Source organism: Cetorhinus maximus, chromosome 20 (genome assembly GCF_964194155.1).
Source record: "Cetorhinus maximus chromosome 20, sCetMax3.hap1.1, whole genome shotgun sequence".
NCBI classification, from domain to species: Eukaryota; Metazoa; Chordata; class Chondrichthyes; order Lamniformes; family Cetorhinidae; genus Cetorhinus; species Cetorhinus maximus.
In genome coordinates, this window is record NC_135898.1 from 30,480,399 (window position 1) to 30,503,904 (window position 23,506).

General features: G+C 41.8%; 1 protein-coding gene across 1 annotated transcript in view; it reads right to left on the reverse strand.

Moving 5' to 3' along the window:
* Positions 1 to 6,132: 6,132 nt before the first annotated feature.
* The window catches only part of LOC144694764 (polycystin-2-like protein 1), a 310,166-nt gene continuing 292,792 nt past the window's right edge, over positions 6,133 to 23,506 (reverse strand). Inside the window, exon 15 of the mRNA XM_078565339.1 lies at positions 6,133 to 6,441. Coding sequence (XP_078421465.1) covers positions 6,133 to 6,441 — 309 coding nt within the window. The remainder of the gene's footprint in view (positions 6,442 to 23,506) is intronic.

Here is a 23,506-nt window from a genome sequence, read left to right on the forward strand (position 1 = left end):
TTACACTGAGTATCAGCTCAAGTTAGAGATATTGGAATACTGTTACAATTCACTAGGAAACTTAAGCCCTGATGTGAAACTACCTTTTGCTCAACTAATGAGAATTGCCTTTTCCAAAATTGCCTTGTAACTATAACACCACATCAATCTAATGATAGAAAAATCTGGACAATCATTTCACTGTCAAAATAACAGTGGATAATTGGTGTTTGCTGTTTGAAGTGGTACAGCAACTTCAGGCAAGGGGCAGATATGCAATTTACCTAGGATATACAGCACAGAAATAGGCTGTTCAGCCCAACCAATCTATGCCATGTTTATGTGCCACTTGCACCACCTCCTGTCTTTCCTCATCTCTTATCACAATCCTCTATCCCTTTCTCTCATTTATCTAGCCTCCCTTAAATGCATCTATACAATTTGTCACCACTCCACATTCTTGCCATTCCCTGGGTAAGGAGGTTTCTTCTGAATTCCCTATTTTATTTATTGGTGGCTATCTTTTATTGATGACCTCTAGTTTTGCCCTCCTCAAAGAGGTGTGTCTACTGAATCAAAACCTTTCATAGTTTTTAAAGACCTCGATTAGGCCAATCCTCAATCTTCTGTGTAGGCTCAGCCTACTCTTCCTCTCCTGTTGGGTATACCTGTGCATTATAAATATAAATCTTGTAAATGTCTTTTTGTACCCTCTCCAGTGCCTCTAATCTCTCATGTGATCGGAATTGCACAGTGCTCCAGGTGTGGTCTAACCTAGGCTTGATACAAGTTCAGTGTAGCCTCTTTACTTTTCAATTCTCTAACTCTATGGTCCTGTTAATCTGTCTCTTTTTTTGTGATTTGTGTATTTATACTCTCATCCCTTTGCTCCTCTATTTGGAAAATAAGAATTGAAATGGGGTGATATGCAATCTCAATTTCCTTGCCAAGTGTAATACCACAAATTTATCTAGCTTGAAATTCATCTGCCAATTGTGTGATATTCTGCAACTTTACTAATAATTATTGTAATTTGTTGAAATTATCATCTCCTTCTATATTGACAGTTTCCCCCAGCCTTAAATTTGGTGTCTTCTGCAAATTTGGAAATTGTTTTTGATTCCAAAGTGCAAAGCCTATAAATTGTGAACAAAACCCCCAGCACTGACCCTTAGGAAACTTCACTTCCCACCTCCTGCCACCTTGAATAATCCTTCACCTCTACTCAATTTTTGTCTTGATGCAAGTTAGTAATCCATGTGGCTCTTTAATCCTCAGACTCTGCATTCTCTGACCTTGTTAACTACTTATGTGGTACCCTTTGAAAATCTAGATAAATTTTATCTACTACATTACCCTTGTTTACCCTTATCACCTCAAAAATTTCCATGAGGTTAGTCAAGCAATACTTTCCCTTTTTAAAATCCATGCTGATTATTTAACCTATTTTTGGTTTCTCGATATTCAATTATCTCCTTTTTTAGGGGGGATTTTGTTCCTTTCCTACTACCACCAATGTTAAACTGCCTGGTCTATAGCTTAACTGCCTTGTTAAGTGTAAGTATCACAGTAGCCAGCTGTCAGTCTTCTAAGCCTTTCTGTAATGGATTATTAAAAATGTGTAGTAATCCCTCTGCTATATCTTCTAGATTCTTTTATTCAATGTTTCACCTCTTTATTTTAAATTCAGTTATCTCATTTCTAATCTCATCCAATGCCCTGTTTCCCTGGTAAATACTGGAGCAAAGTTGATTAAATATGTTTGCTATTTCTCTGTTGCCTCTGATATGATCCTGTCCATCATTAAGTGACTCTTTCCATCACAACTTTCCCATTTATGTGCATGTATTTTGTTTTGTGTTCGTTGAATTTAATTTCATAGTCCCTCTTTGCCCTCCTAATTGTTTTGTTTTTTCTTCTCTTCTAATTTCTTAATATTCCTCATCATGCTCTCCTGCTGACCGTGTATTTAGTCTATATCATTTCCTTACCCTCAAATTTTTCCTTCCATTTTATTTATCCATGGAGCCTATTTAGCTTGTTCTTGTTTTTAGCAGAATACATTTTTCTGAGACTGACAGTTCCCTACTATTCTGCATATTGTTTGCCAATATGGTTGTCCATTTCATTTTCCCGAGTTTTATTCTCAGCTCCTGAAAAATCTGGTTTTCTCCAAATCTGTCATCTTGGTCTTTATCATAACTTGTCATGATTATGTCCTTCTCTGTTATTATGCTAAACTGTATTGTACTACTGCCTAGGTGTTCCATTACTTTCATTACTACTTTCTACTCTGGCCCATTCCCCATTACTAGACCTAATTGTGAATCCTTCCATATTGGATGACTTGCATGTTGGGTTAGAAAGTCCAGTACACACTGTAGGAACTCCAATGCCTTATCCTCTTTACCTACCTCTTCTTCTAGCCAATTAATATCAGGGTTGTTGAAAACCCTGTGATTATTCTATTTTTAATTAATTTCCCTTAATTTGTTTGCATAGTTCTTCCTCCTATTTTTGGGTGATCTGACCTGTTGTCGGCATCCTTCTATCTAGGAGAAATGATGTAACAAACAACCCATTAGGTTGGGGTGCCTTCACTTGGTGCACCTTTTGCTGATGCCTGTGAAGGCCAATCCCTGGCAGATTCTGCCACAAGTGCTGCACATGAAGTTGCCAAATGATGTTGTGGATTGTTTTTCAGCATTGGCAAGTGTTAGCAAGCTGCTGTAGCCACAGGTCGTGGTAGTGCATGCCAGCCCACAGGGTGTGTTGCCATTTCCCTCTTTCACCAGCTGGTGACTCCCAGGTGTGATGGTCAATGCTTAGGAACTTCATGTCATATTTGCAAGCATTCTTGAAGCAGAACCTCTGGCAAGCCATCTGGCTCTGGCATCTCACTGTACAGAAGGTCCTTGGGTTGCAACTTGCATCTTATGAATATGTCTGACCCACCAAAGCTGCTTCTGTTTGGTTAGTGCCAACATCCTTGGGAGGTCTGCAGCATTTGTGATTTTATCCTGCCAGGATATACCCATAAGATGTCACAGGCAGCAAGGATATAAATTGTTGAGCTTTTCTCAATAGCTGTAAGGTGTCCATGTTTCAAAGCCATACAACAAGATGCAGAGAACGCAGGCCTTATAAACCATCAGCTTGGTCCTAATGGTCAGCTATCCCATGAATGTTTCGCAAGTCTGCATCAAGGGACAGATTGTCTGTCACTGTGGACCCAAGATATCTGAATTTCCTAACCATTCCCAGTGGGGTGTCATTCAGTTGGCCTGTAGACTACACCCATTAGTGTGATCCTTTTCTATCAGTATAGATTCTATTTCCATCTTGTTGTTGGCTGCATTGCTTTTTTACCCCTCTTTCCATTGTTTCCCCTGATAGGTGGTTTCTCCATCTCCCCTTTTCTCTCTCTCTACCTTTTAAATACATTATACTCTGAAATGTCTAATTCCTATCCTGATTTTTCTATAGCTGTGACTCGGTAATCCCTACTATGTCATGCAATGCATTAACTCCAGTTTCTGTTTATTACAGGCACTGTGTACGTTGCTGTACTGACAATTTAACTCATTTATAATAGTTCCTCTTTCTTTTATTTGTAACTATCCTTTTACACTCCTCTTATTCCACAATTCTGTCCCTAGCCATCCAAATCCTCAGTTCTCCTCTCTTGTTCCATTTATAGTTAGGCTGATTTCATTTCCACCGCCAGATTAAACTCAAATATCCAAAAGGTGCTGTTCTGCTGTTGGCTATGCAAAAGCAAACCTCACTAACTGGCTCACCACTTGAAATGTGTGAAGTTGCTGTGTTTGCATGATGGGTACAAATTAAACTCACCATAAAGTGAAATCTTGTCCATTCCAGATAAGTACCCTCTATGTGTTAATTAATACCAAACAATCTCTCTGGTAATTTAAAAACATTTAGTGCCAATATAGACCATCATTCCTTCAGGCTTTAATTGTTGGAGATTTAATCATTTTTAAATGTAATTTTTAACTATTTTTGTCCCTCTTTCTCTTGATACTATTTTTCTTTATCTCATTGATCACTGTAGAACTTCCTGACGCAAGTCCTAAGTTTGTTTTCTACTAGTTCTACCCTCTAAGTAATTTGCAATCTTTGCATTGCCTGTATTGTTTGAATGTTTCCCTTGTGCCTTGACCCTAGCTGGGCATAATACTCCATATGTGATTCTGGCAATTTTTCTTAACCTTATTAGATCCCCTGATGCAGCAAAATTTTTGGCCCCAGGTGTATTGTACACATTTTCAGAAGGTTAATGTTGAAATTTGATATTGGAGAATATTGTTGGGCCTGAATTTTATGCTCTCTGAGCAGGAGTGTTTCCCACCTTCAGGAGTATGATGACGTTGGGCAGCGTTCCCCACATCATCATGCTCATTTTAGATAATACCATGTGTGGGTGGGTCAAAAGGTCAGGAACCCGCACGTGTTATTTAAATGTCGGTTTTTAAAAAATGCCTATTAAGGCAATTAGCAAGTGCTGAGTGCAATAAAATGCATTCAAGATCTGAATAGTGTGTGGTGTGAAACTCATCTTTAAGGGCACGCTTGTCAGGGTGGGTTTTAAATTGCAGCTGAGAGCAGAGCCTCAGCCTTGCAGTTCAGAAAAGTCTGGCTGCAGGGAGTGCTCATTTAACTGGGCCTTGCAGAATTTTGGATTACATTTCTTTAGAAGGAGTGTCCTCTTATTGGGAGGGGTCTCCATTCTCTCCTTCAACCCGAGGTGAGTGTTGTAATCTCTTATACGAATGGGGATTGTGGTGTCAGCAGGAGGCTGCACACATGTAGCCATCAAGGCTACTGCAGGGCAGCCTTGTGCATTCATCATTAGAAAGGGGCTTCCACTCAATGTGTAATGCAGGTTTCCAGGCAGCAGCCATGATGCGTACATCCTTAGCAATTTGCAAAGATCAGATCTTTTCACCAGGCTTAATGCACTGAAGGGTTGGCTTCTGGGAGATGAGGATTATCCGCTGAGAAGATAGCTCATGATGCATGTGAGGGTCTCAGCTGAAGGACAGAGATGGTTTAATGATAGTCACACCAGCAGCAGGCCATCGTGGAACAGACCATTGACCTGAAAATGCGTTTCAGATGCCCTGACATGTCAGGAGGTGCTTTGCAGTACACCTCACAGCTTTCCCTGCTGGTTGTGGTCTGCTGTGTCCTCGTCAACATAGCTGTTCAAAGAGAAGACACTTTGGTGGATGATGAGAGGCCAGAACTAGAGCGGTTAACTGAGGATGAGGCAGGGGAACGCAGCAGTGCCATGGTGCATGTGCCAGGCTGTGAGTGGGCAGATAGCCATGTGACTAGGGAAGCCTTAATATAGCAGCGGTTGGTGTAGAGCCCTGCCAAACGCCAACATCACAGAAGTGAGAAGATAGATTTCCACACAGCCCTCCAGTCCGCCCCATCTTGCAATTACAATGAGCAGCTCCTGAAGCCCTCAAGCCACACTTCTCCAATAACCCACAGGATTTTATATATATATATATATATGAACTTCAGCCCTCCCTCAGATATGAAAATCCTACCTTCACCCAAAGACATGAGTCTCGCATCTCCTTGCTATGAAAATGAACACACAGATGAGGAAATGTGACTTTACAGTTTAATGAGAATGATTAACTAACAAAAAAATATTCCCTGACAGATCTCACCCCTGTGCCCCTCATTGCGAATGTCAGTAATGACAAACATTTACACCTGCCCCGGTGCAGTGCTTTCCACCCCCTCACTTGGAGCTACACTGGAGAGAGGCATCTGATCTGCCACATCCCTTGTCCTGGATGACTTCGGTGGGTGTCCTCTACAAGGCTTAGGCCTCGAGGTGCCAGCCACTTCAGGAGACTCTTGCACAGATGCATGTTACCACAGCACTAGTCGAGGTCTGTGTCAATGGCTGCTGGACAGAGACGATGCTGCATCCTCAAATGCCAGGAGAGGAACTTCCAGATGGAGGCTGCAGCTGCACACTCCCTGTCACTAGGACTGGTTGGTCCTTAATGCCATTCTGGTGAGGTCCCAGGAGCTGGGTGGGCGACCAAGCTCCAGTTCCCCTATCTTCCTGGGCCTGAACTCAGAGCCACGGCAGTGATGTGCAGGTCAGAGCATATGCTGACGATTGTCTGCAATGCGCTTGGTTTGCCTCTCCAGGATAGCCTGGTCAATGGAGGAAGCTTGCTGTTCTGAAGAGTGGGTGATCAAAGCGCTCATGGGCTGGACGGGCACCTCCACCTCTGGCATACCCGCCATGCTTTCATGGACCTTGTGCTGCACATCCAACATCTGCCACCTTTTGGACGACTCCAAAGGCTCATCATCCGACTCCGAATCAGACTCTAGCTCACCCCGGGCACTCCTCCTACTGTCCAAGGATTGCTCCACCCCGCTGTCCGGGAACTGCACTTGCCACTGTGAAGTGCCCTCACGGGTACATATATTATCTTTGTTCGACGCATTGATCCCTGCCAAGGTGCCAGTATCTGCAATGGTGCTGGATGCTTAGAGTGGATGTGACAGTGCACCCGTCGAGGGTGGGTCCTCAGGTGGGTGGAGGTTCTTCAATAATTTTCTGATGGAGGCAGCACTGAAGGGGATCCTCCTGTAAGGAACTGAATTAATTCAGGGGGGAATCATTGGTTATCACGTTACGAAAAGTATCATGTCTAAATCTTAACTCGGATACACTTTCACTGGCCACAGAAACTATGATCCCTTGAATGAAGACTTGTACCCTCTGACCCTTGCTAAGGATCCCGAGTGTGCAACCCCAGCGCCAAACACTCTGCATTTTGCCAATACACCTTCAAATCAGTGATCATTTCATCCTATAACCCAGTATGATACCTCGGGCGTCTCACTAAAACCAGCCCGCCCTCCAATCTCGTCAATGCCTATAATCCTTGACCATGCATACAGAGGGACAGCATTTGTACCTCAAATACAGTGAGGATCTCTAGCCTTATGATTCTACCACCAGCGAGGAAGCACTCGCTGGTGTTCTAAGCTAGCTTCTCCTGAAAACATTAGACATAGAGTTGACGTTAACACTCAACTACTCAAATGTCTCAGGAACATTATCAGATGAGCACATGGCCAGCTGAAGCCTGTTCTCAGTCAGGTGAATGTCATTGTGCAAATAACCACCAACCAAAATTACACACCAGGAATGCTGGTAGATGTCATCAGGCCTGGCATCATCTGTGGAGAGAGAGAGAGAGAGAGGCCGAGTGAAACTTTCGAGTACACATGACTCCTCTTCCGAGCTCTGAGGAATTGACCATAACTGCAAATGGCTCCCTATGTTTCCCCCTTCACACATGATGCCAGACCTGGTGGCTTCTACCAGCATTCTCTGTTTTTTTTGTTCTGGCTTTGCAGCTTGTGCAGTTTTTGGGCTGTCTCATTCATAACTGGCTGGAATGATCCATGGCGTGATTAAAGAAAGTTGTGCGCTTGTGCAAACATGCAACTGTGGATAAGCTGAGTACCTGGTACACCCGCTGGATTTGCTTTTTACACATTCCCCACACTGGAAACATCTTGTCCATACTGATATCATGCTCCCCCTTGCCGACATCACAAGGTCATTGAATCTCTTCCGGCACTGACTCCAGCTCTGCCTGACCACTTCCACACTCAACATGCTCGGCCACCTCCTCTCCCACAGCTCGTTTCTGCCTGCGATCCCCCTCTTGGGATGAGGCGATCAGTTTGAGCCTCTACTGCAAGGAGGAGTGCGCTGAGTGCTGTCTCTGTGAACCTGGGGACAGTTTTGCTTGTTATGGAGCTGCTCCTCCCTCACTGTGATGGGGCAGACATCTATAAATGGAAAGATAACATAAATGCACAAATCCTGAATGCAACTGGCAGACTTGCTGAAATATTCAATTATAGCTCATTGTGAGGCTGCAGATGGACATAACCAATCATTAACATGAACTTACCTTCATACAGTGCAAAAGAATATGATGCTCAGGTCCACATTTCCTTTCCCTTCAGGATTCCTTTAGGGCTCACCTGACACCACCTGCTGACTGGGGTCCCGTTAAATGTCTGACCTGACTTTGTTCCTGGTCAATGGAGAGAGTTTCAGGGCCTAACTCCCGCCTTCCGGACCCCATTGGGCGGAAGGACCGTCTGTCTGTCACCTGCCCTTGCCGGTAATTGGCAGCAATTTGCGCATTATAGCACACGCTCGCACGGTGAACCTGGAAGTCTGACTGCCATCAACTTTCTGGTGTGGGATCTGCGTGAACATAAAATCCAGCCCTTGATGTTTGTGTGTACTCTGTATACTCAACAGGTAAAGTTGCTCTTTTTTATTATCTGTCCAAGTGTATGTGATGTTCTCTGGTATCCATTTGTGTTCCTCTGTGAAATGACCTTGCATGGATGGAGTGAATGAGAAATTAATGTTTTTCTGTCTCATACTACTGCTTAAACATAGTGAGTCAACTTTCTCGGCTTCTCTTCGTGCTATAACAGGAATTTTTGACAAGATCCATCTTGTTTGCTTCCATCTGGGCCATTACATGATGTAATGATAATGGAGTTGTTGACTAATTTCCAATCTAGTCTGCAATAGACTTCAACATGACTTTAGGAAAACTCCACTGGTGGAGAGCTTTGGGAACCAGAAGCCCTGTTGCTGCAAGCATGCTCTATGCATGTCTCAAAATACTCAGTATTTCTGAAAGCAATCTATCTAATTTATGTTTGATTCAATGGCAGTCACATTCATGACCTGCCTAGGGTGTCTGTCGCACAGACTGACCACTCAGGTTAACTGTAAATTTTCAGGCCTTGTCCTTTGGTTCTACAGAGAATGTGAAACTGCCTTCCAGGGTCTAAATTATCTAGTCCCTTTCTTAAAATCTTAACAACAATCATATCCCCTTTCAACTTTCTCCAGTGCACATAATTGCTCCCCATTTTCCAATCCCTCAATCATTCTGGTTGTTCTCTACTATATCCTTTTCAAGATCTAGAACTGTACACCATATTCTTTGTGCAGTTGAACCAAGTGACACAATTACTTTTTTTGAAGGATAACTTTGGGAATCCTTGTTTATGTACAGCTGTGGGGGGGTGGAAGAAATCTGGGTAAATTTACCTGTGAGGGCAATGACAAGAATGGCTATGTTAGTCTGTGCTGAGGTTTATTTAAAGCTGATATGGAGTGCTCCTGTTTTACTCCTATTCACTTGCTTTGACCTGCCTTTTAATTGTGTTGCACCTCCTTTAAAATACATTTTTAATAAGGAAATCTTTTTTTTAAAATGTAGCCCGAGGCAAACTCCCAACTTTTGTTCTTGTACAACATATTTCTGCAATGACATGGCGAATAATGCACATTCAGCTCTTCTGCTGCCTTAGAGATAGTGCAGTTAGGTCAAAACTAACTTGCCATTCTAGTATAAAATCGTGTTGAGTGGGAGCAGAATTTGTTTTTGTGCAGCATAATTATAGACTTGTAAATTAAATTGTGAATGTAAACTGATCAGTACCTCGTCTGACTGAAACCAATTTAAATTGTTCAGTTAAATAATTTCTTAAATTGAGTTTAAACTGTTCTTTTAAATTTCATCTGGCAGATTAATATTTATTGGTGAAATTATGCAATTTCAAATGATAGGCAATTGGAATGCATATTTATGTATTTATACATGAACTATATTTTTGTATATCCTATTTTAAAGCTAATTTTTTTTTGAATGTCAAACTTAATTTCTCATTTGGATCCTCTTATTATTTTTATACTTACTTTCTTGCACTATTCAATTTTGTGGCAATCCTTCACAATATCACAAGATAATTGCAGATGAGGAATGACATTCAGTGCACCTACGCTCATTCCTTCAGAATTAGACCAAGGTCTCTTAAGGTCCCTCAATTTAGTCTACTGCATTCGCTGCTCCTCTACATTGGAGAGACCAAACGCAGACTGGGTGACCGCTTTGCGGAACACCTTCGGTCTGTCTGCAAGCATGACCCAGACCTCCCTGTCGCTTGCCATTTCAACACTCCACCCTGCTCTCATGCCCACATGTCCGTCCTTGGCCTGCTGCATTGTTCCAGTGAAGCTCAACGCAAACTGGAGGAACAGCACCTCATCTTCCGACTAGGCACTTTACAGCCTTCTGGGCTGAATATTGAGTTCAACAATTTTAGATCATAAACTCTCTCCTCCATCCCCACCCCCTTTCCGATCCCCCCCCCTTTTGTTTTCCAATAATTTATATAGATTTTTCTTTTCCCACCTATTTCCATTATTTTTAAATGTATTTCCATCCATTGTTTTATCTCTACCTTTTAGCCTATTTCGATCCCTTCCCCCCCACCCCACCCCCACTAGGGCTATCTGTACCTTGCTCGTCCTGCTTTCTACCCTTAATGTCACCTAATATCACATTCCTTGGATAATATCACCACCTTCAACACCCCTTTGTCCTTTTGTCTGTGACATCTTTTGGTCATCTCCACCTATCACTGGCCCTCTATCCGGCTCTACCTGTCCCACCCCCTCTTAAACTAGCTTATATTTCACCTCTTTTCTATTTTTCCTTAGTTCTGTTGAAGACTCATATGGACTCGAAATGTTAACTGTGTTCCTCTCTGCAGATGCTGTCAGACCTGCTGAATTTTTCCAGTTATTTTTGTTTTTGTTTTGGATTTCCAACATCCGCAGTTTTTTGCTTTTGTCTCTTAAGGTCTCTTCATTGTAACATCCAATTGATTCCTAAATGATTCCACCAATGTTCTATTCTGCTGCCTACTCTGTGCATTAATCACTGTAGAGCTTCCTGATGTCATCCGAAATTTGTTTTCTACAAGTTCCACCCCTTAAAGTAACTTTTACAATCTTTTGCGTTGTCTCCATTGTTTTAATGTCTCCCTTCTGCTTCGCCCCTAACTGGAGACAGTACTCCAGGTGTGATTGGACTAGAGCATTCTATTGAAAATTATAGGAAAAATGTTGAAAATCTGAACCAAGTGGAAACATTGGGTCAATTTAGTATTTGTGGAGAATACAGGTTAACCAGTACTTTGCATGTAGATCCTTCATTGGAGTTCTAGGGGTAAAATTGGACATGGGTGTGAACACAAGAACCTGTATAGCATTTGTCACTCACTATACACCTGACTGATAATTCATTTCCATTAAAATCAATGAATATCAGGAGTGTTGACTAATGAGCACCAAAAGTGATTCTACCTCTTGCGCCCTGGCCCATGTCCAATTTTACCCCAGTGGCTTTCTCTGGCTAATATTCTATTTTTGCTATTTAAGTCAACATTCTGTTGAATTTGATTTACTGTCTTGCATTGTTTGTGTTTAACACCAATTAAGACTTGTATGGTCTTCAGTGTTTAGTGCAGCATATTGCTTCTGTATTAAAGTTCACCCATCACTGTTCTGTCTTTTTAAGTCAATTTATTCTGAATTGGAGTTACTTCCTCGGCTTCAAATGTTGGTATCATCTACAAACTTCCCTGATCTACATTGGCTTTGAGTCCAAGACATGGTTGCAAATTAGAATCAGTATTGGCCCTAATAATGATCCCTGTTAGAGCTTGCCACCCTCCACCTTTTAGAAGTACAAGGGAAGTGGTGCATGGGAACACCACCACCTTCAAGATCCCATCTCAATGGCACACTGTCCTGATTTAGACACGTATGTTGTTGTTCCTTCTTGTCACTGAGTCAAAAGCCTGGAACTCCATACTCCATACAGCACTATGGCTGCAGTCAGTGTGGTCAAGTGCACCTGTGCATGAAGGTGAATCATCACCTTCTAAAAGGCAACAGTTATTCTCCAGTGAAGTACAGTCAATTTAGGGACACAGCTCTTTACATCATACAGCATTTTGTGAATGGATTAAAGACCTAGCCATTTCATATACAGTAAATAATGTAGGATTTATGTTTCTATGTTGAGTTGAGGCTTGGCCTACTATTCTTAACCATTCCACCACATTCTGGGATATTATGATACATTTTTCTAATGTCAGGATGTGGGTGTTACTGGCAAGGCTGGCGTTTAATGCCTACCCCTAGTTGCCCTCAGAAGGTAGTGGCAGGCTACCTTCTTGAACTGCTGCAGTTCATGTACTGAAGGTGCTCAGCAGTTTTATACAACTACCTGGCATGTCGGATGAAGTCAATGCAGAGCGTCAGCCATGTAGGACTGGAGTCACATGTGGACCAGGCCAAGAAATGACAGCAGATTTCTTTCTGTAATGAAACAGTTAGGTTTTTCTGTTAATCAAAAGCCTCATGGTCTGAGGAAAGAAATCAAATCAATCACCAAAAAGATGAGGTGTATATACACGAATGTAGAAAAATGTTAGTATTCAAAACAAAGGAGTGCAATCTCCTTATGATTACTTGTTTCAGAATTTATGGATTGTTGTTATTCAAAACAAAATAAAAACCCGCTGGCTGAGAAAATGGATTGTCCATTGCAACCGCAAAATAGCTGGCAGCAAGTGAATCACCCACCCTAGTGACAAACAATATGAGCTCTTTATCCACAGCTGTAACAGCCATTAATCCTTTGCATATGAAAATAAAGGGATTCACACCTGTTTCAGGTTGTCATTGTAACAGGGGTTTGCCCTGAGACAGCCCAGCACAAGCGACACTAAGTGAAAACAACCCTGACTGCTTGCATTTATAAAAGGTGAAAGGTTACCTGTAAAACATCATCATCCTATCTACAGCGGCCCAGGCCCCAATCTCCCCAGCCACCCAGCTCTCTGATTCCTCTCCAAGTCCCATAATCCTCTGAGATCATAATACAATTGAATTCTGCATTAATTTTGAAAGCGACATACTCCAGCCCAAACAATCTTAAGTTTCAGCAAGACCAATACATAAGTTTATGGGGAAAGCTGGCTAAAATGATTTAGTAACACTGTGACTCCTGCCATCTGGAAATGCAACAAGAACAGTAAGGCATGTGGCACTTGACCCACACTGTGGCCTCTGACATATACACAACTGATGCCAGCAGCAGGATGGAATTCACTATGTGAATTACTAGATGAAGTCCAGTTTTGTGAAGCTATTTACATCATTATCAAATAAGTGTTAGTGCTGTGATTGGCAGTGATTTATTGTTAAAGCTCTGCAACAATATCAAGGTAGAAAAATGGCTGCATCTATGGAGGGATTAAAACCTGCCCCACACAGAACACTAATTAACTTGCTATAATCCATAAAAAATCAAACCATGAATATAGACAAAATAAATGAGTTTATTTAAATGCTACCTTTTCCTCAGCCTGTTAAGGCTTTCTGCAGAGGACTCTGAGCCCAGGTAGCTTAGTTGGATGAAAGTCAGACTCTTAAGCCCAGCTATATTGTTTTGAATGCTACACAAGCTCATTTTAAGTATTTTATTCAAAAAGCTTATTAGTTGTTACCAAAAAATATTACAATCAATTCTCCACAGTCTCTGAGTTCATTGGCAGCTAGGAATCTCATTTACTGAAATTTCCAGATTATGTATCTTCATTTACTGAAATGTTGGAAGCGTGTTTTACAGAGAGAACAGTTGATAAATGATAGTTAAAGTGGATACAAGAACTTGCAATTGGTTAAAGACTGCACAGTATTGTTAATCTATGTCAAACCAACTTGTTTATTTCAATGCAGCAGCTCTGACTCTGAGTGTGCCCTGATAAACAGTGGGAGATAGTTAAAGAAACAAAGAACAAAGAAAAGTACAGCACAGGAACAGGCCCTTTGGCCCTCCAAGCCTGCACTGATCGTATTGCCCGTCAACTAAAACATTTTGCACTTCCAGGGTCCGTATCCCTCTATTCCCATCCTATTCATGTATTTGTCAAGCTGCCTCTTAAACACCACTATCGTACCTGCTTCCACAACCTCCTCTGGCAGCGAATTCCAGACACTCACTACCCTCTGCGTAAAAAACTTGCCCCACACATCTCCTCTATAGTTTTCTCCTCTCACCTTAAATCTATGTCCCCTGTTAATTGACTCTTCCACCCTGTGAAAAAGCTTCTGCTCTAGTGAGAACAATCCGAGTTTCTCCAACCTTTCCTCATAGCTAATAACCTCTAGACCAGGCAGCATCCTGGTAAACCTCCTCTGCAACACCTCCATATCCTTCTGGTAATGTGGCGACCAGAATTACTCGCAATATTCCAAGTGTGGCCTAACCAAGGTTCTATACAGCTGCATCATGACTTCCCAGTTTATATACTCAAAACCCCTGCCAATGAAGGCAAGCATGCCATATGCCTTCCTGACTACCTTATCCCCTGCGTTGCCACTTTCAGTGACCTGTGGACCTGTACACCCAGATCCCTCTGCCCATCAATGCACTTAAGGGTTCTGCCATTTACTGTATAATTCCTGTCTGTATTAGACCTTCCAAAATGCATTACCTCGCATTTGTCCGGATTAAACTCCATCTGCCATTTCTCCGCCCAAGTCTCCAACCGATCTATATCCCGTTGTATCCTTTGACAATCCTCTTCACTATGTGCAACTCTGCAAACTTACTAATTAGCCCAGTTACATTTTCCTCCAAATCATTTATGTATACTACAAACAGCAAAGGTCCCAGCACTGATCCCTGCGGAACTCCACTAGTCACAGCTCTCCATTCAGAAAAGCACCCTTCCACTGCTACCCTCTGTCTTCTATGACCAAGCCAATTCTGTATCTGTCTTGCCAGCTCACCTCTGATCCCGTGCGACTTTACCTTCTGTACCAGTCTGCATTAAAGACCTTGTAAAAGGCCTTACTAAAATCCATGTATATAACATCCACTGCCCTACCATCGTCGATCATCTTTGTCACTTCCTCGAAAAACTCGATCAAGTTAGTGAGACATGACCTCCCCTTCACAAAACCATGCTGCCTCTCACTAATATTGCCCATTTGCTTCCAAATGGTAGTAAATCCTGTCACAAAGAATCTTCTCCAATAACTTCCCTACCACTGACATAAGGCTCACCGGCCTGTAATTTCCTGGATTATCCCTGCTACCCTTCTTAAACAATGGAACAACATTGGCCATTCTCCAGTCCTCTGGGACCTCACCCGTAGCTAGTGGGGATACAAAGATTTCTGTCAAGGCCCCAGAAATCTCCTCCCTTGCCTCCCTCAGTACTCTGGGGTAGATCCCATCTGGCCCTGGGGATTTATCCACCTTAATATTCTTCAAGACGCCTAACAAATCTTTTTTGATCTCAACATGATCCAGGCTATCTACACACTCTTCCCTAGACAAATCGACCGCTATGTCCTTCTCTTTGGTGAATACTGATGAGAAGTATTCATTAAGTATCTCTCCCATTTCTTCTGGCTCCACACACAGATTCCCACCTCCGTCCCTGAGTGGGCCTACCCTTTCCCTGGCTACCCTCTTGCTTTTTACATATGTATAAAAGGCCTTGGGATTTTCTTTAATCCTGGTTGCCAGTGACTTTTCATGACCCCTTTTAGCCCTCCTGACTCCTTGCTTAAGTTTCTTCCTACTTTCTTTATATTCTCCACGGGCTTCATCTGTTCCCAGCCTTCTAGCCCTTACGAATGCTTCCCTTTTCTTTTTGACTAATCTCACAATATCCTTCGTTATCCAAGGTTCCTGAAACTTGCCATGTTTATCCTTGATCCTAGCAGGAACATGCCGGTCCTGAATTCTTATCAACTGACGTTTGAAAGCCCCCCACATGTCAGTTGTTGATTTGCCCTCAAACATCCGCCTCCAGTCTAGATTCCTCAGTTTCTGCCTAATGTTATCATTAGCCTTCCCCCAATTAAGCACCTTAACCCGAGGACTCCTGTTTTCCTTATCCACCAGTACCTTGAAACTTACTGAATTATGGTCACTTTTCCCAAAATGCTGCCCTACTGAAACTTCGACCACCTGGCCGGGTTCATTCCCTAATACCAGGTCCAGTATTGCCCCTTCCCTAGTTGGACTATCTACATATTGTCTCAGGAAGCCCTCCTGGATGCACCTTACAAATTCTGCACCATCCAAACCCCTAGCACTAAGTGATTCCCAGTCAATGTAGGGAAAGTTAAAATCATCCACCACAACAACCCTATTGCTTTTACATCTTTCCAAAATCTGCCTACATAACTGTTCCTCAATCTCCTGCCGGCAATTGGGAGGCCTATAGTAAACCCCCAACATTGTGACTGCACCCTTCCTATTTCGGAGCTCTACCCACATTGCCTCGCTGCATGAGCCATAAGAACATAAGACATAGGAGCAGAAATTAGGCCATTCGGCCCATCGAGTCTGCTTCGCCATTCAATCATGACTGATAAGTTTCTCAACCCTATTCTCCCGCCTTCTCCCCACCGACGTGTCCTCCTGTCGTACAGCTGTGATAATCCCCTTAACCAGCAGTGCAACTCCCCCACCTCTTCTGCATCCCTCTCTATCCTGCCTGAAACATCTAAATCCTGGAATGTTTATCTGCCAATCCTTCAACCAAGTCTCTGTAATAGCAATAACATCATAGTCCCAAGTGCTAATCCAAGCTCTAAGCTCATCTGCCTTGCCTGTTATACTTCTTGCATTGAAACAAATGTATTTCAGATCCCAGTCCCACTGTGTTCAGTAAGTTCTCCCTGCCTGCTCTTCCTCTTAGTCCTACTGGCCATATTCACTGGTTCCCAGTCATTTATTTCACCTGCTGACCTATTGCTCTGGTTCCCACCGCCCTGCCATTCTAGTTTAAACCCTCCCGAGTGACACTAGTAAACCTCGCAGCCAGGATATTGGTGTCCTTCCAGTTTAGATGCAACCCGTCCTTCTTGTACAGGTCCCACCTGCCCCGGAAGAGATCCCACTGATCCAGATATCGGAAACCCTCCCTCCTACACCATCTGTTCAGCCACGCGTTCAGCTGCTCTATCTTCCTATTTCTAGTCTCACTGGCACGTGGCACATGGAGTAATCCTGAGATTACAACCCTAGAGGTCCTGTTTTTTAACTTTCTGCCTAACTCTCTGAACTCCCGCTGCAGGACTTCGTCACTCTTCCTGCCTATGTCGTTAGTACCAATGTGTATCACGACTTCTGGCTGTTCTCCCTCCCCGTTCAGAATGTCCCGTACCCGATCAGAGACATCCTGGACCCTGGCACCAGGGAGGCAACATACCATCTTGGTGTCTCTTTCACAACCACAGAAGTGCCTATCTGAGCTCCTGACTATAGAGTCCCCTATGACAATTGCTCTTCTGTGCTTTGAACCCCCCTGCTGAACAACAGAGACAGCAGTGGTGCTACTGCTCTGGCTACTGCTGTTGTTTACCCTGATAGGCCATCCCCCCAACAGTATCCAAAATGGCATAGCTGTTAGAGAGGGGAACAGCCACAGGGGATTTCTGCATTGACTCTTCTAGTGGTCACCCATCCATCTGTCTGTACCTTGGGCGTGACCATGTCTCCAAAACTCTTGTCAATGACGCTTTCCGCCACCTGAATGCTCCTAAGTGCATCCAACTGCTGCTCCAACCGATCCATGTGTTCTGTGAGGAGCTGCAATTGGGTACACTTCCTGCAGATGTAGTTGTCCGGGACACTTGAAGCGTCACAGATTTCCCACATCCCACAGGTGAAGCACTTCACCCCAGCAACTGCCATTTCTAGAACTATTTAATAAATTAATTTAAATCTAATAACTGCCTATTGACTCCTTATTAACTATACGTTCCCTAGGGCTAGATTTCTACTATAAATGCTAAATTCTAAGAACAGTAATCCCCTGATTCTGGTCTAGATACCCTCTACTTATTAATTAAGTGATTAATTTATTTGGTTTAATTAGTTTAACAATGTTTTAGTTTCAAATTCAGTGTAGATTCTCTACCAGCCAATCAGGTCACAGATTTACCGTGACGCCACTTTTAATTTTTTTTAAATTTTAAGATGTTCAAAATGTTCAACAAAAATACATTTTATTCCAAAAAAACAAGACCTCAGAATGAAAGATCCATCCCTGGCTTACTGGGAGGTTAAGAGTAGTATTAGATTTTTAAAAAAGGGACTTCTAATGTTCCAAAGAATAGTAGCAAACCTGAGGTTTGGGATCATTTTAGAAACCAGCAAAGGGCAACCAAAAAGTTGATAAGGGGTGGAAGAAAAATGAATGAGCATAAACTAGCCAGGAATATAAAAACAGATTGTAAAAAGGAGAGTGGCTAAGGCAAACATTGGTCCTTTAGAGGCAGAGACAGGAAAAATTATCAAAGGAATGACGAAATGGAAGAGGCATCAAACAAATATTTTGTGTCTGTCTTTGTGGTAGAAGAGACAAATTACATCCCAGAAACAGAGGGTAACCTAGAGGCTAATGAGAGTGAGGAGCTTATGGCAATTAATATCAGCAGAGAAAAAATTTGAGGGACAAAAATCTGACAAATCCCCAGAACCTGATGGCCCACATCGTAGGGTTCTAAAAGAAGTGGCTGCAGAGGTAGTAGATGCACTGGCAATAATTTTGCAAAATTCCCAAGATTCTAGAACAGTCCCAGTCGATTAGAAGTTAGCAAATGTAACACCATTATTCCAGAAAGGGAGAGAAAACAGGAAACTACAGGCCCGTTAGCTTGACATCAGTCGTTGGGAACATGCTGAAATTTATATTAAGGAAGTGTTCATAGTGCAATTAAAATATCGTAGTAAGATCAGACAAAGTCAACATGGTTTTACAATAGGGAAATCATGTTTGTCAAATTTGTTAAGTTCTTTGAGGATGTAACTAGTAGGGGAGATAAAAGGGAAGCAGCAGAAGTAGTATATTTGGCTATTTGATATGGTGCCATACAGAAGTTTAATACATAGGATAAGGGCTCATGTAGTTAGGGGTAATATATTAGTATGGATGGAGGATTGGTTAATGAACAGGAAGCAAAGAATAGCGGTAAATAGAGCATTTGAGTTGAAGCAGAAGATCAGCCATGACCATATTGAATGGCAGAGCAGGCTTGAGGGGCCGAATGGCCCACTCCTGCTCCTATTTCTTATGCTTTTATCTATGACTCTCTTCCCATCAGGTCCATGGATCCCACCCAAGACCTGCAGTCCTGATATCTCCCTCAATCCCACCCTGTCACCAGCTACCAATCACTTAACTGTGGGCTTTTGCAGTACTCTCAGTGGCCTCAACTCCCCTCAGTTACTTGGTCTTCCCTAATGAAAGATTGAGGTCTGAGGCCCAATGTGCAACAGTTCATGTCAAATTGTGTTTTGATGTGCAGAAATTCTACAGATTGAAATTCAAACCAATGTTAACAACCTCCATTCATAGTCCAACAATAAATATCAATATATAAAGATTGATGTTCATTGCACTAATTTGTTCAAAACACAGATTATGTGGATTTAAAAAAAAATAAATCAACAAAATATTGCTTGTACACATTTATTAAAATTTGTTTAAATATTAATACACTCAATAGAATACACACCAAATCTATCACAAGCATAACAAAGGACATTAGATTTTCTCCAACAGACAAAGTGCTTTATAGTTTACAGTTCTCACAAAGCACAATTCATTAGGAGTGTTACAAGATTAGCTGACTAAGACAACGCATTGAAACGTGGACTATGGAAAGTGGAGAACAGGACTGTGAGGAAGAGTCTTCAATCTGATGTACTTCCCACTTTGAATGAGAATTTCTCACAGCTGGGCCTCCCTGGTTCTTCTTGTCAGTCAGTCACACCCATACTGCTCTGCCTGCACTTCAGAAACAAAATACACTGGAAATACTTTTCAGGAATGTCAGTGACTGTAGAGGAGAGAATAACCATTGCACTTGTCTTGTGCCTTATTCAGACCTGTACAGCTGAAGGATCTATACCTGAACAAGTTAGTCTTTACCCCTTCCAGAATCTGATTAATTGCTGAGTTTTTGCAGCATTTTCTATTTTCATTTCAGCAGTCGTGATTATTTTTACTTTTGTTCGTACAGCCTGGAGTATGAATTGTGTTAGACCATAGGAATCCAGAGCTTTTGGAATTCATGGCAACAGGAAACCTGGACCATAGGGGTACAGGGTTCCATAGAAATGATGAACCACAGGGATACGGAGCCACGACAATCCAGGGCCACTGGAATCAAGGACCATAGGGATTTCAGGCCACCCAGCAAAAAGACCAAAATATTGCAGATGTTGGAAATCTGAAATAAAAACCGAAAGCGCTGGAAAAACTCAGCAGGTCTGGTTGAATCTGTGGAGAGAGAAACAGAGTTAACGTTTCGATTTCAATATGACTCTTCTTCGGGGCCAGAAATAAGGGCCATCAGAATACCAGGCAGCCTGAATCCAGGACAATGCGAATCCAGAGCCACCAGCAGTGTTCCCTCTAGGCTGCGTGGGGGCACAGCCATGCAGCAATCAGGAATGCGTTGCATGGGCGCACAAATAGGCTGCACGCAAACAGCAGTCTCTTTAAGATAAAAGCAAGCGGTGGTAATCTTAAAGGGACCGCACAGTGCAAGCAATGGACCCCACACAGTGATAGAAAACATTGGCTGCCAGTATTCTGGACCAGAGGATTCCAGAGCAACCAGAATCCAGACCATTAGAGTCTTTAAGGCAGAAGTAGTTAGATTCTTGATAAACAAGGGGGTGAAAGGATATTGGGGGTAGGTGGGAATGTGAAATTGAGATTAAAATTAGATTAGCCGTGATGTTATTGAATGGTGGAGCAGACTCAAGGGACCAAGTGGCCTACTCCTCCTAATTTGTATGTTCATATGTAACTACCATATGAGTCAACTGAGTGAGTCTTTTTCTGCGCATTGGGAGTGGGAAGGAATACATTCAATCGAATGTTCTTCGCACACAATTGTCCTCCTTATATCACAATAGAAAATGAAACATCAAATGATATGAACTGTGAAAACACCCACATTCCTCAGTCAAAGCGATTTCAGTATAGCGACAGATCCAATTACTATATGATTAGTGGATTACGTGAACAAACCTACAGCACATAAACACTCCCAGGCGATTTATGCACAAAGGTGTAATTTTTGTCAATTCTGTTTCTAACTGTCACAGCTTCAATACGAAGCTTTCACACATACAGTACCAATATGTAACTCTACACCTTTTTATATAATTATATTTAAAGTTCATGTAACTAGTTTTATTCTATTTTAAATCTGAGTATTTTGCCATCAGTAAAGATCACATGTACAAAAGCATTACAGAGAGGACTTTTAAGAAATGTTCATTGATACATGATTTCAAAGGCAACATTCAGAGAGATTTCTGAGTTAGAAACAGAAAGCTCTTTCTACAGCACCTTTCACATCCCCGGGATGTCACAAAGTGCTTCACAGCCAATGAATTACTTTTTGAGATTTAATTGCTATTGTTATGTAGAAAAATGAAGTAGCTTATTATGGAACATTAAACTCACACAAACATCTAATGATACAAGGTGGTCAGTTAATCTGTTGTGATGGTGCTAGCTGGGAGATGAATGCCAGGACATGGGAGAGCTCCCTGCTCTTCGAATATTGTAATGCCCTAGGATCATTTAAGTCTTTTGAACAGGAAACAGTGCCTTGGTTTAATGTCTTATTAAAAAAAAAACCTTCAGTTAATGTATCAGCCCAGAATTAGTATTCAAACCTTGGTCTGGAGTTTGATCCCACAACTGGAATAAGCAGCAAGATCAGAGGCTGAGTCACTGGAAGGACATGGAATAGGCTGGAATTCTCACCGAAAAAGGAAGGTACAGATAGAGACGCAGAATCATTCCTGGGAACACTCTGGAAATCTCCTGTTTTTACATATTGCCAGTCTGCCCCTGCTCATGAATGCAAACAACCTCACACACACTGCTTCTAATGCAAAGCTTTGCATGACAAAAATATATGAGGGTTTTGGATGGAGAGATGAGCATTTACAATCCCTGCAGGATTTTCCATCCATACTGGGGCCCCACAGTTTACACTCCAGTGGTGCAAAGCTCAGCAGTGGAAGCTAAATATGTTCAGGAGCTGGAAACAAGCTGCAGGTTTAATTAATTGTTAAAAATCATGGATGGATTATTACTATTCCTGCCAGGTGGTGGGATAGCTAATTCTCATTTTACAACCCACACAATTCTCAGCTTCAAGTTAAGTAAGGCTTGTACTGTGTGTAAGTCTGCTAATGTTCATCTTAAGTAATAATGGAGAGTGACATTATACATGCATGTGTAGAGAAGGCAGAAGTTGAGTAGCAGAGAAGATATATAGGGGTGCTGGGGTCATATATGCATGAGATCCAGAAAGATCAGAACTCATAACCTAGTTCTGGAAATGCAACAGAAGGAAAGTCTGATAGCTGGGGTACCAGTTGTTGTAACGGTTGGATGATGGGATAGCTAATGAGTTTAATAACTAGGCTTGTGATTATTTTTTCTGCACAATTATTGAACCATATTCTTGTGTTGTAAATCTAATTGTGGGAAGAGCATAAATATATATATATAACATAAATATAAATATATATATATGTATTTATATTTAACATATATGACATGGGAACTGATATGGAATCAAAGGATTAGGGAAGTAAAGAGTAATTCAAGTGTGTGTGTTTCCATTATTTTATGAATGGGTATTTTCTGAAAACTAGTAAAATAAGTATTTTTTGATTGGCTGAAATTTCACATTCACCTAAAAACAACCAATCAACATGCATTCTGGGGGAGGCGGTGGCATAGTGGTGTTGGTACTGGACTGGTAATCCAGAGATCCAGGTAATGCTCCAGGGACCTGGAATCCCACCACAGTAGATGGTGAAATTTGAATTCAATGAATATCTGGAATTAAAAGTCTGATGATGACCATGAAACCATTGCCGATTGTTGTAAAAACCCATCTGGATCACTAATTTCCTTTAGGGAAGGAAATCTGCCGTCCTTACCTGGTCTGGACAATGTGTGACTCCAGACCCACAACAATATGCTTGACTCTCAAAATGCCCTCTGAGCAAAGGCAATTAGGGATGGGCAATAAATGCTGGCCTAGCCAGCGACACCCACATTCCATGAATGAATTTTTTAAAAATCATGAACTGTTTTGAAATGAAAAATGTTTGATTGGGACTCTGAAGAAGTTCACCATATAAATATATATAAAACAATTCACTATATAACAATGCAGATTGTCACAAGAATAATTCCATTGGTTCTGCTCTGCATAATGTACTCAAGTAGAATGTCACTGCCATGACTAATTTGTGTTCGGTTTGAAATCTTACCAGAAAGTGCTGGCTCATTTTATTTTTAAAGTTATAAATCCAAATTCTTGAAATGTCCAAGAGTTTAAAAACAGCAAGAAAACATGAAGAGAATGAAGATGGTGAAGGAAATGTGTTTGATTTCATATGTGCAAGTAAATGTTGTCCCTCTGAAACAGCATGTTCCGAATGGATTTATTCTGCACAGTAATACAAGGTCTCTA